This window comes from Mastomys coucha, unplaced genomic scaffold (genome assembly GCF_008632895.1).
Source record: "Mastomys coucha isolate ucsf_1 unplaced genomic scaffold, UCSF_Mcou_1 pScaffold21, whole genome shotgun sequence".
Lineage (NCBI taxonomy): Eukaryota > Metazoa > Chordata > Mammalia > Rodentia > Muridae > Mastomys > Mastomys coucha.
The window spans coordinates 128,246,586-128,265,267 of NW_022196904.1; the positions used below are offsets into that span (position 1 = coordinate 128,246,586).

At 49.2% G+C, this 18,682-nt stretch overlaps 1 protein-coding gene and 1 long non-coding RNA gene across 4 annotated transcripts in view; one reads left to right on the forward strand and one right to left on the reverse strand.

Moving 5' to 3' along the window:
* Positions 1 to 18,682, forward strand: part of Jakmip3 (Janus kinase and microtubule interacting protein 3) — a 114,628-nt gene that overhangs the window by 74,734 nt on the left and 21,212 nt on the right. For all 3 annotated transcript variants that reach the window (XM_031388675.1, XM_031388676.1, XM_031388674.1), the window contains 12 exons: positions 448 to 507; positions 2,866 to 2,994; positions 4,584 to 4,712; positions 5,549 to 5,632; positions 7,641 to 7,703; positions 8,515 to 8,613; positions 9,751 to 9,849; positions 9,930 to 9,983; positions 12,970 to 13,035; positions 13,775 to 13,843; positions 13,930 to 14,007; positions 17,554 to 17,757. In XM_031388675.1, coding sequence (XP_031244535.1) covers positions 448 to 507; positions 2,866 to 2,994; positions 4,584 to 4,712; positions 5,549 to 5,632; positions 7,641 to 7,703; positions 8,515 to 8,613; positions 9,751 to 9,849; positions 9,930 to 9,983; positions 12,970 to 13,035; positions 13,775 to 13,843; positions 13,930 to 14,007; positions 17,554 to 17,757 — 1,134 coding nt within the window. The remainder of the gene's footprint in view (positions 1 to 447; positions 508 to 2,865; positions 2,995 to 4,583; positions 4,713 to 5,548; positions 5,633 to 7,640; positions 7,704 to 8,514; positions 8,614 to 9,750; positions 9,850 to 9,929; positions 9,984 to 12,969; positions 13,036 to 13,774; positions 13,844 to 13,929; positions 14,008 to 17,553; positions 17,758 to 18,682) is intronic.
* On the reverse strand, positions 5,510 to 5,989 carry LOC116103152. Its single transcript, XR_004123420.1, has 2 exons — positions 5,813 to 5,989; positions 5,510 to 5,721 (listed from the first exon to the last, which is right to left on the reverse strand). It is a non-coding gene; the product is annotated as an uncharacterized LOC116103152 (long non-coding RNA).

Sequence of the window (18,682 nt, forward strand, 5' to 3'; positions counted from 1 at the left end):
ACAACACCAGCTCCAGTGGTTTTTCTGTTTACTCCTGAAAGGCCAGATCCGAGAGGCCGTCTTTTCCACCCCAACTAGTTTCTCCCAATTGGCAGGAACAGGCTATATTGACATAGCTGCTTCCCCTTGCTAGTGACAGAAAAAACATGAAGGCACAGAGCAGCGTCCCAATAGTGAAGCAGGCAGTGTCTCAGGAACTAACCTCTCCATGAGCAAAGACCACTTCTCACGGAGCAGAAGGGGCCTGGACCACCTGTCCTCCCTGAATGTCCAGTTTTCCACAAGCCCAGGGTCCACAAACGATTTGCTAGTGTGCATGATCTCCTTAACAGGCCATCATGGCCCAGCCCACTACCGTCTACACGATGTGGTGCAAGCCTAAAACCTGGGCTCTGCCCAGACACCTGCTCAGCTGCTTAAACAGACCTCTCCACCTGGCTTTTGCAGGAGCGTGATAAGCTGTTGAGGTATCGGAAACAAAGAAAGAAAATGGCGAAACTCCCCAAGGTAAAAGAAGTGGAGGGCTCGGGCTTAAACACAAGTTTCTAAAGACCATGTAAGAGGAGTGAATCTCTTCCTTTGCACATGGAAAGAAAATTTTATTAGAAAGTGTCACTCTCATTCGGGCAGTGGTGGTGCACGCCTTTATTCCCAGCACTTGGGAGGCAGAGGTAAGCGGATTTCTGAGTTTGAGGCCAGCCTGGTCTACAGAGTGAGTTCCAGGACAGCCAGGGCTGCACCTGTCTCGAAAACCAAAACCAAAACAAAACAAAACAAAAAGTGTCACTCTGAAGTAACCCACATAAGACTAAACAAATCCTCTGTTTATCCTTTTACATTTTGTCAACCAAGATCAGGCCAGCATTACCCAGGCAAGAAGGACTGTTTATCTTCGGGCTATGGAGCTGTAGTTGGGAGCATCAAATTCAAGTGGTTGGAAATATTTTTCGTGGGTTTTGTTCTGTTTTGTTTGCGACTATTTTTATAATTTTCAATCATTTTATAATTTCACTCATTTGTCTGAGAAGTTCAGACAATGTATTTTGATCATATTAACCCTCTATCCTCTTCCATCTCCTTCCCAATCCCTCTCCTCATCCGTAGACTGCACTGACAGACTCAGTAGGTTACACAGAGGCCCTGCTCAAACCCCAAGGTGGTGTTAGGTTCAGTGTCAGAAATGCTGCTGATTCTGGTAAAATGTGAGAAAGAAACTCGGGCTCTTAACTTGGGAGTAGAGGGTGGCCTCACACTTGGGAAGACAGGCAGTGATGCTGTTTGCCTCAGTTGATCTTTAGTGAGTTCCTAAGGTCAGTGGTCAGCGTGTACCCCTGTGGTCTGTACAGCCAGCATTGTACAGACTGTGATCTGTTCAGCTCAACAGTCAAGGCATTGGACACACCTGGGACCTATTCCACCAAGACAACCCCACCCCATTCTCAGTGTTTGAGAGGCATGAAGGTCAGGTCCAGGTCAGAAGGTAGGTCAGAGTCAAAAGGCCTGGAGGATCAGCCGGGGGCCAGGCAGCAGGCACCAGGCAGCAGGCACCAGGGTGTGATGGGAACCTGCTAATGAAAAGTGGGAACACGAAGAGCTAGTGGGGCTTCAGCGTGGACACTCTTGCAGTCCCAGCAAGTGGGGCAGCAGGGAGTGAAGGTGGAATGTGTGAGGGTTACCTCCAATGTGACAGAGCAGGTTACCAGTGTGATTTCAGTTCAGTTATCAGAGACCAGAGGGGCTGAGATAAAATTGCCTCAAGTTTGTGTTTATTTCACTTGCCTGGTCTCTGCACATTTCTACAGGAAAGCTTGGGAAAGACTTGGGTACAGGAAAATGCCTGCCTCAGAGGGACTGGGAAAAGGCTGGGGCTTAGGGAAAGTGTTCTGAAAATAAGAACTCTGCTAAGCAAGTGTTTGATAGTCATTCAACCAGAAAGGCAAGAAAGCAGTCAGCTACAGGGGAAAAGCAGGCAGCACAGCTACCACATGGGAAGAAGGTGTGTGTCACCCAGGAAGGGACATGAGGAAAGGGGCTAGAAAAGTGGGCTTTGGTCCCAGGTTCAGGCCTTTCTGAAAGGTTCTGGAAGAAGGACCAACAGACAGACCCACAGTGACAGTGGCCAATCAGTGCAGAATCAGTTGAAGAAGGAAGGAACCCTGAATGCGGCTGAAAAAAGATGGGGTCTTCTGGACTTTGTAATGCTCCTAAAACCTTGTGGACAAAGCTTAGGGCTTTGAAGGAAGAGCTTCTCCAACTAGCCAGCAGAGGACCCAGTTTTGCCTGGTTCCTAGTCCAATCTGTCAACAGAGATGTGTGGTAGCAGGGTGAATGCACAGCAGACTGGAGCTCATTGTCTACCCTCTGTGCATTCAGCAGGCATGAGGGTCAGGTCCAGGAACCACTTATCCAGGGACTATGGACCACTTCTCCATCCTCCTTCCATGATAACCAAGTAAGGCCTGGACCTCTATCTGGGCCTGTATAAGACCTGCCTCAGTCCTTCTTTTTTGTTGTTTTTGTTTTGTTTTTTTGTTTTCAAGATAGGGCTTCTCTGTGTAGCCCTAACTGTCCTGGAACTCACTGTATAGATCAGGATGGCCTTGAACTCAGAAATCCACCTGCCTCTGCCTCCCAAGTGCAGGGATTAAAGTCATGCGCCACCACCACCCGGCTTCCAGTCCTTCTTGAAGAATAGCAGCAAACGGAGTAGGGGGTGAATTGCACTGGAGCTGCCCAGTGGTGGGGGGACATCTTCTCAGATGTGAGTGCACACCTGGGCAACAGAAAGAGGAGCAGAAGGAGGCCTTAGGGTTGCCAGCCATGCCCAGCTGGGCTTGCACTAATGCATTGCGTTTGGGTCAGAAGCCGGTTGTCGTGGAAACCTTCTTTGGATATGATGAAGAAGCTTCCCTGGAGTCTGATGGATCTTCCATTTCCTATCAAACTGACAGGACGGATCAGACCCCATGCACCCCCGAAGATGACCTAGAGGAGGTAAACTGAGTATCCCATAGAGTTCTTTGGCTAGTCAGTCCTTAGGGGTCGGCGAAGCACAGAGTTAGGTGGGGCAAGAGATAGGGTGGAGGTCTCATGTGAACCCTGCTCCCTTTGAGTCTTCTGACCCCCCCCCTGGCAGTCCTCCCATCTGCACAGTAACAAACACCACTTCCTTTGCTTGGGTGTGTGGCTCCTGAGGACAACTCCTGGTTGTAATGTCTAGTCTTGTTTGTTCTCTCTATGGAGCTTGAACCTCTTATGAGGGGTGTGGAGGGCTCACCAGTCCCTTCAAAGGCTTCCCAGAAATTTCCAAACATCCAATCAGGAGGCCAGCATGATTTCAGGGCCCATCAGAGTGTCAGTGTATTGAGAGGAGCCTTAAGCATATTAAAACAGTCAAGTGTCCTCTCTGGCTAGCCTTTCCGCCAGAATGGTGGCCAAGTCAAGTCCAGCAACCCCCTCAGCTCCCAGGCATGAAAATGAAGATTTGTCTTTGTAGGGACTGCTCCAGCCCCTGTGGACAGGAAGTGGTGGTTCACAGTCTTGACCAGGCCCTGAGATGCAGGAGGATGGCCCAAAGATTTTGGACTTGCTTAGAAATCTAGGCTATCATAGCACTTCTGCTACCATCAGCCTTGGGGGAACTAGTGGACAGGGAGAAAAGATGAATTCAGATAGATATGGCCTTCTCTCCAAACTGAGGGACAGCAGGACTCCACGGTGACATCAGACCCACTTGCATCTGCTCTCTAGCAATGGCAGTATGTGCCAGCGCAGCTAGAAGCACACATCCAGGGTTGATTCTGCCGATGTGAGCCTGAAATAAACAATCTTGGACAGGTCTGTGGGGGGAGCTGCACTGCCCGAGACTGCGGCCCTCACAGAGCCCTGTGTACTACTCATGACACATTTCCACCAGCAGAACTGGGGGGGGGGGGGCTCCTCTATCACAAAGATTCCTCTGAGTCAGGGCAGATAGGAGTTCCAACAGAAGCCCTGGTCACTGGCTACCTGAAACTGTCCCGCAGTTTCATGAACGGGGTTCTGCCTAAGCATTGAGAAATCAGGGAAGAGTTAGGAGGGAGTCACGAGGGAAGATCACCAATGGCTCTGTGGATGTCCTCAGGCAATAGGCGTTGTCGGGGGGCCTAGTTGTATCTCAGCTGAACTTCTAGGGGAACTTCTTTCAGAGATAAGCTGGTAGTCTGCTGAAGGTCTTTCAGCTTAATTTCCTAGGTGACTGCCTCGGGTGGAGGCCACCAAAGGCCTGAGGCTGAACTGGGTGTGGGAGGCAACATCTACCAACCTTCATCATGGCTAATTCAGCTACACCATGCCCTACCTCTCCAGGACCCAGGGTTACCTCCCAGGAAAACCTCCTTCTCAGTAGCTCAGGATCCCAAGTCCCCCTCCCCAGCCCCCACAGGCTGCAGAGTCCTCCTGGTATATTTCTTAGGTTATTCGTTATACCTCACTGAGAAGAGTGGAGTCTGGCTGTTTGGGGGTGCTACTGTGTGGGGCCCAGGTTAATGCTATGTCTCTCTTCTCACATGTGGTGCCTATGTGGTATCCATGTACATCCCTAGGGTATGGCCAAGGAAGAGACCGAGCTGAGGTTCCGGCAGCTGACCATGGAGTACCAGGCATTGCAGCGAGCCTATGCCTTGCTGCAGGAACAAGTCGGAGGGACCCTGGATGCAGAACGAGAAGTTAAGGTCTAAATGGCTTCTACTCTGCGATGTTCCAGCTCCCACTCAGCTCCTCCCCATTTGTTCCTAAGGTCCTACAGGGACACTCCACTTGCCTAAACTTTTGAGCTAAGCTCCTTTATCCTGCAGTTACTGGGTCTTGCGTATGAGCACTGAAGCCATTACAAGCCAGTGCTATGGAACCAACCTGAGGCTGGGTTGGTGTGAGCTAGGGGTGGGGCTGGCATGGATGGTGGAAGCACAGATGTGAGTGAGGGTCCTTGCCTCTACCAAAGGCTGTGACTGGTGTACACAGGGTTCAAGTCTTCTAAGATGACACCACCTTTGCGGACTCTGAAAGCACAGTTATGCTAAAGACAGTGTGGAAGTCTGGGTTTGTAAGCAGGAGAGCCGCAAGGCTCCAGTCTGTTTCTCTGGACATGTCCCATCTGTCAGCAGCATCTAGACAACACTGACCATCAGGATTGGGAGAGTGGGTCAGGGCTCTCTAATGGCTATTTGGAGGCAGTGAAGGCATCAAGCCTCAAGGAGGGACACAGGAGAGGGGATCCTTTCCACTGCTTTCCAGGGACAGCTGCTTTAAGAACAGTGGCTGGTGCAGTAAGGAGACAGGCCTCTTCTTGGGAGGTGGGGGCTCTTCTGATCAGGCAGCTGTGAGGTCTTGGTTCTCCCTATTCACTCTGCAGGGAAAGAGGCAATTCGGCAACTTAGGGTTTGGAAACATAACGCAACCACTTCTCAATGAACTGAACTGCGGCATGGTACTCCGCAGCCTGCATCTTTGAGTCTGTCTGTCTGGGCTGTTAGAGAAAATTTGATGTATTCTTCCTCCTATCCTACAGACCCGTGAGCAGCTGCAGGCAGAAATACAGAGAGCACAGACACGGGTGGAGGACCTGGAAAAGGCTCTGGCTGAGCAGGGGCAGGTGAGTTCCGATTGCTTGTAGCATTAGTATCCTATGTCAGAGCTAGGAAGTCCCGGGAGAGGCACGGCTTTCAGTGGTTCTCAAGTTTCCTGTTCAAGAAGAATGGAGTGGGTAAGCACATACCTATATAGGAAGTGTTCACTGCATACTGCGAAGTTGAGCCAGTATAATATGTCTCACAGTTTCTATCTGGAAGGAATCCACTAGAAAGCTGCAAGTGAAGCAAGAATCTATCTACCCATGGAACAAGGCCTCTCGTTGGCTTATCTGCCATTCTTCTGAGCCAGGGCCAGAACTTTAGGTCCTATTGACTCTCGCCATAGACATCAGAAAGGAAATTCCAAGCTACTTCTAGCTTAGCCCCGACCTGGGTTTCTAGGGACCCATCATTTCTGTGGAATCAAATGGCTTGAGGTGTTTGTTACCACTCCCCATTCCAGAACACCACTTACACATTCTTCAGTCTCATTGGAGGGATCTGTCCCCTGTGGCCATGCTCCTTTGGTCCTTGTCCAGGCCCAATACCAGGTGGCTCCCACTGTGTCAACTGCTAGTTGGACAAGCAGGAAGACACTCGATGGCCAGTGTCCTAGAATTCAATGTCATAGGACCAGTTGTCTCTTGGCACACAGAACCCACTTACCTCCATTTCCTGGCCACCATGCGTTGATGGTGTTCAGATCACACCATGCACAGCCTTCACATACCAGAGGGTGGTGCTGGGCCAGGCGACTGCTGTTCTGTTGTTTGTGGTAAAAGAAGAAAAGTGGCCAGGGAAAAAGATCAGAACACTGTATCCCAAGCCTCCATCCCTAATTCAGGGGCAGTCTCCAATTGATAACCGTTTGCAAAGAAAAATTAGTTTTCTCCAAAAGAGTCTCACTGGGCACACAGACCACTCTAAAGGGCAGGCCTCAGGCCCAGCAGTAGATGACCAACACAAAACCAACTCAGTGTTATTGCTAGAGGTTTCTTGTTGTCTCACAGTGCTTCATGTGTACTTTCCTTTTTCTTTTTCTCTTAACCTTACAGGTCTTTTACTTGTTGTGATGTCTGGTTTTGCATATTTTTATAGGATTTCTGTGTGTGCAAATATGTGTGTTTCTACGTCTATATGTCTTCATGTGCTTTTTTTCTTAGCTCTTTTTTTTCCTGTTTGTTTGTACTGTCCTGTTGTGGTTTGTTTGATTTATTATTATTTCTTTTTTGATACTTGTTTGTTTTCTAGTGAGAGAGAAAGAGAGAGAGAGAGAGAAAGGGAGTGGATTTGTGTGTGTGGTGAAGTGGGGAAGAATCTGGGAAAAGTTTGGAGGAGAAACTCTCATCAGAATATAACATATGAAAAATGTCTATTTTTAATATATAAGAAAAGATTACCATGTCCTTCACCTCTAGACCTGACCACACCTCTGTGGGGCCTTTGTGGGGGAGTGCTTCTCAATGAAGCCCAGTGCCTAAGGCACCCTGCTATCTTCTCAACACAGGTCCAAACTTAAGAGTGGTGGTGGAGGGTAAGAAGGATGTGCTGGGCACACTGGATTTCCTCCCAAGTCAGACCTGGAAGCTGTGTCAGGAGGCATCCACACATGTCCTCTGACAGAACTGCAATCTGCCCAGGTGTCATCCTAAGTGTAAAGGGATTAGGACTCCACCATGTATGTGCCACATACTTCCACTTGCCTGAGTCCTCACAAGTCAGCATGCCCTGGACATGTGACATTTACACTTCATAGAGTTCCTGGTTCAAGGACCCTGGCCTGGGATGCTGTCCATGTAGTGGCACAGAACACCATTAAGATGTCCTCTTCATACAGGGCTAGATGCACCTGTCCAAGACCCTTAGATAGAATGAGCACTGCACAAAGGTATCCCTTACCCTACACTGCCCACTGGCGGTCACTTCAGAAGCAGGTGCTGGTGCTTGGTTCTGCCCAGTCCTGGTTTGGAGGTAGCCCCACAGTGTCCTCTCGCAGCGTGCTCATGTCTGCATTTCAATTCCATTTTCAAGGACATGAAGTGGATCGAAGAGAAGCAAGCATTGTATCGACGGAATCAAGAGCTCGTAGAGAAGGTATGCCCTGCCTCCCAGCTGTGCCTGGATCTGGCAAGATGCCTTTGTGCTTAGAGAGAACGTGGGAGACTTTGTGGGCTGGTGGTAAGCTTGGGCACAAGTTTCAGGCCTTTCTGTGGTTCACTCTGTAGCAGCCCAAGACATCCCACTTCCTGTGGAAAGATTTAGTGATGAATGAATTGGCTCACTTACAGGATGTCCACATTGCTGGTCTCCATATTTAAACAGGCTTGTAGGTCTCTAAGTTCAGTTCAGGGAGAGGTGGGTCTAGCCATCTGCTCTACAGTGGACATCTATCTTCATGGAGTTGCTGGGGATGTGGACCATGACCAGCAGACACTGTGTTAACCTTTCGTTCTTGTCTTGTTTTATGATGCTAGCGATCAAACCCAGGGCCTTGTGCATGCTAGGCATGTGCCTGGACACTTAACACTGAACTACATACCAGCCCCGTGTGTTCATTCTCAGGAAGGCAGGATGCTACACTGTCTCACTCATTGCTAGTGCTATTAAATTACACATGAATTCTCCACATCAAACCTGGAATGTGGCCAGGTAACTACATACCCATTCATTCTTCCCCATTCATTCATACCCTAGACCATCCTGAGCTCCAGCAATTGCACAGAGACAACTAGTCCTCAATAGCTTCCTCCTGCTCCTTCTCTGTGGATTCTGTTTCCCTGGGCAACCCTGCTGTACTGCACAAGGGCCCTTTTCTCACAGAAGCAAACGGCTGTCCAGACAGCTACTCTGCGTTCTCTTGACAGAATCAGATGCCTTCTCACCTCGTCCACTTCCTATTCTTCAGATAAAACAAATGGAGACGGAGGAGGCACGGCTGAAGCATGAGGTCCAGGATGCGAAGGACCAGAATGAGCTGCTGGAATTCAGGATCCTGGAGCTTGAGGTAGGGTAGGCTGGGGAGGGGTGGGTCACCCAAGTAGGTGGGCCACGGGGCTGTGAGCTGGGCTCCTCTTCTCAAACCAATCAGCTCTTGTGAGTCTATGAATGGAAACCCAAGACCTTATGGGAAAGAAGAGGCCAGATGGGATCAACTGTATAGCTTCCAGGAAGGATGGGGCAGATGGATAGAGTGAGGTCACCTGGGGTAGGGGCAAGGAGTGACAAGCAAGAAACCATTGTTGTAAAGGGAAAGGAAAACAAAACAAACAGAAAGCTCAAGACAGTTTCTAGATCTGTGACCTCAGCAAAGCACTGTGTCCCCTAGTGCCCAGGCTCTGGGACAGCCCAGCGGACATCTATTCTTGTTTGTAGAAGTCTCTTAGTGGGGCAGAGGTACCGTGCAGTGGTCAGGTGACTTTCAACTTTGCCCTGCTGACTCTGGTCTATGACCTACAGAAGAGGAGAGACAGAGATCCTTGGGCGAAGGTCAAGCTGAGCTTGGGGGCCGTGTCACTGTGAGAACAGATGGGCAGTGTGGCTCACCACAGCTAAGGGAGCTCTTACTTCCTCAATGGACATTCCTACAGAGACCTGTGTCCTCAGTCTCAGTCTAGTTGGCAGAAGCCTGCTGGACACCAAGTCCAGATGGACCCACTGCTCAGAGCCCTCCCACCCACCTTCCTTGGCACAGGAGGGTTATGAATCTGATTGTCTGTCCTCCATGAGTCCTGGGCCCCTGTGTGTGTCCTCTGTATAAGGTCCATGAGCAATGCTAGTTGCCTTATCCAGTGCTATTGTTGCCAGTCCCATAGATGGCTCTACTGAGGTCTGTCCTCTAAGCCTTCTCAAAGTCCCTGGTGCTTGGGAATGGATGAGCAAGTGAACTCTGGGATCACATGAGCAGAACCCCATAGGGTCAGCATCCTACTACTTGGGGCAGCAAGCACACAGGGACAATCTTCTGGGCAAGTCCACGGAGGTTTCTACCCAAGGACTCCACTAGAGTTGAGTTTGTGCAACATCACCTTGATTTTTCGAGGGATGGTCTTAGTGTTCCCCTGGCCCCAGCACTGGGAGGGAGAGGAGATAGGACTAAAACAGCCTACCCCTGCTATGCCCAGCCTTCTGTTCTTTGTCTCAGGAGAGGGAGAGGAAGTCACCAGCCATCAACTTCCACCATACACCCTTTGTGGATGGGAAGAGCCCTCTGCAGGTGTATTGTGAGGCCGAAGGTGTAACGGTAAGACTCTCTCCTCCTTCATCTGCCATGGTCTACCCAGCTGACACTCACATCATCCTGTCCCTCTGTTTGCCTCCTAGGACATCCTGGTGGCAGAGCTGATGAAAAAGCTGGATATCCTGGGGGATAACGCCGTAAGTGTATGTTGCTCTCCTGACTTGTGCATGCTTCTTCATGCTGACCACCCCAGCCCTGCCCTCAGCCCAGGGAACCCTTGAGCCCATTTCAATCCCATCATAGGCTACCCCGGACAAAGACCTTCCCTGAGGTGAAAAGCCTGATTAGAATGGCCCCGTGCATTTGGGGAAAGTTTGGTCTTGGCTCATCGCTTCTAAAGCCCTAGGGTCCTCTAGTTCTTGCTATTTCCAGTTGTGAATGCTTAGTTCCTGGACCCTCTTTGTATCATAGCACTTCTGTGATGTGACCACAGGGTTCTGGTTTGGGGGAGTGTTGCTCAGGCAACCCAGGATCCCAAGGATTTTCAATTCCTTAATGTGAGGACAGAAGCAGAATCCATACATAGGTATTCTCTAGGTTTCATTTGGAGATAAGTTCCAATTTCTGCAGCAAACTCCTGAAAAGACTATTAATTACCAAGTGGACAAAGTAGATACAACCCTCTACTATACCTCCTATCCTTTCTTTCTTCCTTCCTTCTTTTCCTTCCTTCCTTCCACATATCATTTCATTCTCCATCCAGCTTTATACATACATACATACATATGTACATACATACATACATACATACATGCATACATACATACATCTTCCACTTATTCATACATCTCTCCAGCCATCCTTTGCTGACATCTACCCACCAATTCCTTCTCCATCAAGCTATCTTTTCATCCATCTTCTGCCTACCATCCCCCACCCATCCACCTTTTATCCATCCATCTATCCATCCCCATATATTCTTCTGTCAGTCCTGTTTCCATCCATCTATCCATCTATCATCCAACCATTTTGATTCACTCATCTATCCTCCATCAGTCCTCCTTCCCTCCCTCCTCCCTCTCTCTCCTCCTTTCTTCCCTCCATCCTTCATCTACATATCTGTCTATCCTCCACGTACTATCACATACTTGTTGATCTCTCCCACTTCCCCTGTGTGAGATTTGGTGTTAACAGAAACCTTTCTCTTTATCTGCCCATTTTCTGGAAAGCAGTGAGTGGCAGAGTAAAGAGAAGAACCTTCAGGGAATTTCCTGATGGCTGTGCCCACTCTTGATGGCTCCATTATAGCAAAGATGGTGAAGTCCAGTTCCGTAGCAGAGATACCTATAGGACATTGTGCCCTAGGGTCTAACCTTAGGTATACGTTCTGTCATGGATTCTAACTTGGTTTCCAACTAGAGAAACTGAGGCCTCAGAAGGTTACAGAGCTGATATAATGGCAGCTAAGGTGATGGTCCTACCAAGACCTGGGCCAAGGCTCTTCTTTAGCCCAATAGCTGCTTACTTAAAAGTACCACTAGCAAGATTGCCCTAGGATCATCATACAGCCTCTGAGGTCATTCTCAGACCATCAGAGCAGAGAAGGATGGCAATTGGAAGGAATATGGCCATATCTCACACTTAGGAGACCCTGGCAGTTCCTACCAATGGGCCAAGTTCTGAATGCATTTGTCATGATACAACACTGTATTGTGAAGGAACCCTGAGCTTGTGAGTCTTGTCTAGAAGCGTTCGGTGGCCCTAGTAGTAAGGAATCAAGTGACTGTCACCTTCATAGTTAAAACATAAATACCATGACTGACATCATCTGACACAAATCCCAGAGCATTTCCTACTAGCTTCAGGTTTCTCAGAAGTCAGGATACCAGGGGCAGAGTGGAGAAACCAGTGGGGCTAAAAAGGAATCCCATCTTTCATTACAGATGATTCAGCTCAAGCTGCTGAAGTCACACCCTTTTGTTGCCCAGAGAAGAGAGGGCTGTAGACTGATCAAACAGGGTTCTGACAAAGAAGGGCATTAGGACAACACCTCCAGGGGTCAGAGGGTCAGACTGCATACCCCAAAAAATGTATGGCTTGCTTTGATACATTCAAGTAGATCCCTTCAGTCATCTTGAAGCTACTTTGTTCAGCCTCCCCAACATTTGTGTTCCTGCCTAGCAGACAAAGCGACAGTCACCCAGCCCTTAGGGGGAATAAGCTTCTCGAAGCCTCTAAGGGCTTCTAGAACATGGGGAATGAAGAGTTGTAGGAGGGATGAGGAGAAGCAAGGAAGAAGAGGAGCAGAGGGATGGAGAGGCACGTGAGGAAGAAGAGCAGGGCTGGAGGACTAAAGAACACTGAGGCCCAGTACTGGGAAGTGAGACTGCTGCCACCTTGCCCATTCCAGGGAGTGCAGCCACCTGCCTACTTCCTGCCAGAGTGGTCACCTGTAAGGAACCTCACTCTGACTTGGGACTTGGGGGAAGGAAAGAGGAACCCAGAGCCTTTATGGAGCTCACTTTCTAGGAGGGAAGAGCTAGTTTCCTGAGTGCCCCAGTCACAGAAATTCTAGGGGTAGAGACCGGCTCCTCTCTTCTAACCTTAGCTGGCCATGCCTCCTGCTCCTCTTGGTTCATCTCACATGAGAGTGGGGAAGCCAGATCCGGTGCTCTGGCTTCCTCTGAGTGTACGGCTAACTACATGCAGGCAGAGGACTCCAAAGCCAGACAAATCCTGCTGATTAGGACCACCTCTTTGGAAGCAAAACATGAATATAGAAAAAGGCAAAAACAAACACCCCACAGAAACTGGGATCATTTCACAGCCATGGATACTTGATCTTCAACAGGGCTGCACATTCATAGTGCTGGCTTTAAGTAAAGACTAGGATAGGGCAGGCCAGAGAAATGCTTGACTCCAAGATATAGTTCAGGTCTGTCTGCTGGCTAAGCTGTCCCAATAGCTGGTTCACTTAGACTTTGGATGCTCCGACGGTGAGGGTCAATATGGACAGTACCACAGAGTAGACAAGATTGGGGTGAGGGGCATCAGAGATCCAGAAGCATGACAGAGTAAAAGTACCTTTTAGCTACAGCCTCAGCCCACATCCATTCACCACCCACCCCTATCCCACCCCCACCCCTACCTCTGACTCTGACTCTGTTCTACTTTTGCACACAGAATCTGACCAATGAGGAGCAAGTGGTTGTCATTCAAGCCAGGACAGTCCTGACCTTGGCAGAAAAGGTAACAGGGACTTTGTGGCTATCTGGAAGAGGGCCAGGCTCCTGTAGGTAGATACTTTCCCTGGAAGAAGGGCCTTCAGGGAGGGGCATGGTCCCCGAGGTCTTTCTTGTCTGTCTAGGGAAACTGGCCCAGACAGGTCAAACAGCACCACCATTACCTCTGCAAAGGGGAGATTCAAACCCTGGCCCAAGCACCTCTGCCTCCACTTCTTCCCACAGACACTTCCCCAATGTAGGCTCCCACCTCCACCTCCTCCCAGAGGTTGGAAGCTGGTTTGAGCCTGTAAAACTGATGGTGTTCCTTGGTCCCCTATCTAATCTGCTTTGGCCTTCCAGCCTCATCCTGGTTCTGGCCCAACATAGACTTGCTTAGCAGGCCACCATCAACCCTTCCTCAGACCCCCAGCCATGTAGGAAAAGGAAATCCCAGCAAACAAAGAGTTTGGGAAACAGGCCAACCAATCTCTCCAAGCATAGTTCTAATATGTACCTGCTCCCCAAACAAATTGTCCCTTCTCTCCCAGGGAAATCAGGAGTGGCAGGCTTTCTGAATGTCAGATGGGCTGGGTGCTGGAGCCCACAATGCCAGCTCAATTCTAACTCCAGTTTCTTGGCCAGGCCTCCCTTGATCCTTAGCTAGGCCTTCTCCTTGGAGTTGGGTATTTGTGTGTGTAGGAGTTGACACTGATATTCATATGGGAGGTGTTAATCACTGTTACCTGTTCACTGTTTGTGCCCAGTGGCTCCAGAGGATTGAAGAGACAGAGTCAGCACTACAACGCAAAATGGTAGATCTGGAGAGCGAGAAGGTCAGTGGAATCTCCCCAAGTGCCCCCAAAGCGGATGTCACCAGGTCTGAATGCCTGAGGCCTAGGCCTGGCCCTCTGTGTTTCAGGAACTGTTCAGTAAACAGAAAGGCTACCTGGATGAGGAGCTGGATTACAGGAAGCAGGCCCTGGACCAAGCCCACAAGGTGAGAGAAGTGGCAGACATCTGCCTGCTGATCCACCCTAGTGAACATCTTGGAGACCTGTGTGGCCAGGCTCAAAACCTTTAGGAGGCACCAAGACTCTGTGGGGTCACTCTCTGCCAGTCTGAATTCGGAGGACATGTCACTGCTCATTCAACAAACACTTCTGGAGTGCAAGCAATCAGTAGATACTAAATTAGTTAGTTGATATAACAAGTAACAAGAGCACAGTGCATGTAAGAGTTAACTGAAGGCAGCTGAATGTCCGTTCGTACGAAACACAATTCCACTGGAGACCCTCCCTTTGTTCATCTGAAACCTGGAGAAATGCACATTTGACCCATGGCATGTATCTGGTCATCTTCTGGGGAGTCAACCTAAAGGGAATATTCCTATTTAAAGATAACAACGAAAGCCCCAAACTTCTTTGTGATTACCTGTGTTAGTCTGAATTCTGTTGCCATTTAAAAAAAAAAAAATACTCGAGATCAGGTAATGTGTAAAGAAGACAGGTTCTGGAGTCTCAAAGTCCAAAACTGGGTAACTACATCTTCTGGGCTCAGGTGAGGAATTGGCTTGTATTCCAATATGGTAAGAGTATCTGGGGAAAGGAGAGATCACTGCAAGGCAGCCAGCCAGACGGATTTGGAGGTCAGGATTGCTTTCTACTTCTGAGTCCCAGAGAACACTACTCTGATTCCTTCTAAGGACAGTACCCTGATGACTAAATGGTCTCCATAGGCTCCTAAAGGTTCCACTTCCTTAGTACCCATTATGCTTGGAGCCAAGGTCCCAGCACAAACCCTCAGGACACACACTCAAACCACTTCCAGACCAGGCAGCACTTGCCTCCATTCTGATAAGCCAGAATGCTGGCATCTGCTTGTAAACCTGAGTTCCACTGGAACATTTGTTAACCTGTACGTTCCAAGAAGGGCATTGAATTCACCCAAGTGTTGAATTACAGTTGGTATAGCAGGGACACTTAATGCTCAGCTGCTGAAAGGTTCTAGGGGAACCAAACCCCACATATCCTTTCTAGGAGTTAGTTACACTTGTGTAGCATAGTTATCTTTGAGGGCTTTGTCTTGTCCAATTGGGAGTCCTTAAAGGCACAGAGAGGCACAGATGGCAGTAGATCAGGAGGAGCATCTAGTGGTCTAAGGTGTGGCTGAGGGCAGGTGCAGGAGTTGGAGCATGAAGGCTCTGAGCTTGGCCTTCGTGGTCACTCACTAGCAGGAAGATCTGAGGCTGGTGGCTTTGCCCCTCATACCAAGTGAGGATATTCCCTTTCTTCCTCCTGCAACTCTTAGGAGAACCAAAAACCAATTCTGGTCTGAATCCAACAGATTGCTAGGATGTCTATGCAGGTTGTCATCTACTTCCCATTACCTCCCGAGCAACTGAAGGTCTGCTAGGGTTTGTATCTCTAGCTGTCTGCTCACCGGGAGAGTATGTGGGCTTCCCATGCCTGTGGCGAGTATAGAGCCCTTGTTAGGTTGAGAACTGGGCTTGTGAATTAGGTTCCCATGATGGAAGCTGCCCCCTCCCCCCGATACTTACCATCACAACCTTGTCACTATACATACATCTGACTCCCTGCTATCTGGGGGTTGGGAGGGAGCCCTCAGGCCCTGGTCACATGTACTGAAGAGTATGGACTCCAAACACCACCTGGGTAACCAACCCAGGGCACAGTCCTCGTGCCTTTGAGCAAAACTGTTCGGTTACTTGAAGTTTAGGAGAGCTGACTGTGTGAAAATGCTCACTCTTGGGACTCACTTCAAGCTGGGAGCTCTCAAAGCCATGGGGATAATGATGTTGACAGCACACATAACATGATGGTGATGGTGATGGTGATGGTGATGGTGATGGTGATGGTAGTGGCAATGATAGGGATGACTGGAGTAATGATGGTGGGCATGGTGAGAGTTATGGTGGTCATGATGGGTGGGGAGGGAGGGTGATGGGGTGATTGTACTATGTGGTGACTATGGTAATGGTCACAACCATGATAATGGCTGTGATGGCAGTGATGTTTTTTTTTAATTTATTTTATCTATTATTATATGTAAGTACACTGTTGCTGTCTTCAGACACCCCAGAAGAGGGCGTCAGATCTTATTACAGATGGTTGTGAGCCACCATGTGGTTGCTGGGATTTGAACTCAGGACCTTCAGAAGAGCAGTCAGTGCTCTTAACCACTGGGCCATCTCTCCGGCCCTGGCAGTGATGTTGATGGTAGTAATAATGATATGATGGTGGTAGGAATAGTGATCATGATGATGGTAGCAATGGTAATGGTGGTGACGGTGCTGATGCTGGCAATGGTGGCAATGATAAGAGTAGTAATGGTGATGGTGCTCATGGTGATAGTGGTGATGGTGACCATGGTGACAGTGTGTTGGTGATCATGCTGATAGTGTGTTGGTGATCATGATGATAGTGGTGACTGTGCTCATGGTGATAGTGGTGATGGTGACCATGGTGACAGTGTGTTGGTGATCATGCTGATAGTGTGTTGGTGCTCATGGTGATAGTGGTGACCATGATGATAGTGGTGACAGTGCTCATGGTGATAGTAGTGATGGTGACCATGGTGATAGTGGTTATGGTACTCATGGTGATAGTGTGACAGTGCTCATGATGATAGTGGTGATGGTGCTCATGGTGATAGTGGTGATGGTGACCATGGTGATAGTGGTAATGGTGGTAATGCTGACCAATGGTAATGGTGATGGTAGTGTGGTAATAATGGTAATTACAATGACGATGGTAATGATAGTGATAATAATGACTGCCAGTGTTGATGCCATCCTAGCTTTTTAAAAACGTATTGTTCCTACAAGACTTCACTGTACCTCAAATCTGTGTTATATTTCATCTGTCCCTCACAGGGTGGCACAGAATGATCCTATGGTGATCTTGTGTGAGCAACCACCTGTAGGTCTTTGAGTTTATTTCCACATTGTCTTTCCCCCAGGGTTGCAGAAGGCTGTGTCAGATGGTGGTGACATTTACTCTAGGGCCATTGCTAGCTAAGGAAGTAAGCAGGCTATAGGCCAACTAAAGGCAGGGACAGTCCCTCTGGTGGCCTACAGCACATTCTGGTAAATAAAATCCAGAATAAAGTTCTCACTAGCAGGAGTATGTGAAGCCTCAGCAATGTTTATTCTAAGCTATGTGTAATCACACTTGTTTTAGAAGGTTGGTGTTCAGGGCTTGGGTCTGACCCTCATTGATAGAGTTATTGCCTAAAATCCCCAAGGCTCTGGGTTGCATCCATGACACCAAACAAACAGTGATATCGTGGGGTCTGATTTCCCTAGAGTCCCCTTTTCTCTGAGCATCAGCTGATGCAGGAATATAAGCACACTAGAGGAGCAGGACGTCAGCAGGGAGTCCTGGCTGGTGTCTGTCCCCAGCTCTTCTAGTGGGCACATGTCCTCCCCAGTAGGGATCCTGCTGAGAGGCAGGGCTGTCCACTCTGGAGATGGTGGGCCCACTCCTGAGGAAGGGGAGGGCTGATGCCTGTCTCCTGTCCCTAGCACATCCTGGAGCTGGAAGCCATGTTGTATGATGCCCTGCAGCAGGAGGCCGGGGCCAAAGTGGCCGAGCTGCTGTCAGAAGAAGAGCGTGAGAAGCTCAAGGTGGCCGTGGAGCAGTGGAAGCGCCAGGTCATGAGCGAGCTGCGAGAGCGTGATGCACAGATCCTGAGAGAGCGCATGGAACTGCTGCAGATTGCACAGCAGGTGCTGGGGGTGGGATGGGAATAGAGGGTCGGGTGGGCTTCCCAAGACCCAGCTTCCCACAGGGCCAACAGCTGTGTCCTCCAATGACCACACGCTTGTATATTCAGTCCACAACCCTCCCTAACTAGCTCCTAGTCTGGCAGTTGTGTTGCCTAAGCCTTTGAATAGCAGCTCTCCTTGGACTTCCACCTTCAAGTCTTCCACACGATACCGTCTCCTGATGGCCAGAGTGTTGTCTGTGGACAGCAGCTAACCAACCATTATCCAGCCCTGTCATTTATGACAGTCATAGCTTCTGTCTATATGGAGTTGCCCTGAAAGCAGAGTCTATGGACACAGCCCATGCCAGACCATCCTAAACCCAAAAGAGCTTGGACTGTAGATTTAGATAAACTACAGGACTGAATGCTACTTTCCCATGATGGTCAGTAGGCCTCTGACAGGGCTTATCACCCACTCGGATATGCCTGTAGCCCCTTTACTCATGAACCTACCACGGGTCCCTTTGGGCTCCTGGGTAATCAGAGAGAGGAAGGTCACTCCATCTTCTTGTTCCATCAATGGGCTGTTCTTGGCACTCAGCTGCTTCCAAGGCCCCAGGCCTCAACCTTAGAAGGAAGGGTCTTCTAGTTGGTAGTTCTAGCAGCTGGTTGCCTGTTGCTCTAACAGCCCTGGGAAGGACAATAGGCTAAGTCCTTGCTCTTCCACTTAAACACTATAGTTTCTGACCTGACCAACTCAGAGGACACAGATCCCACCACAGGAGAAGTGAGGAAGGACTCTCACTCTCTGGATAGATGTGGGACCGCAGAGTAGCTCAAGGCTGGACCCACACAGACACAGCTTTGTGGGCTATTGGTCACCAAATAAGTGAGGGGAAATCTTGACCCTTGTATAATTGGTATGCCCAGTCCTCTGATTATTG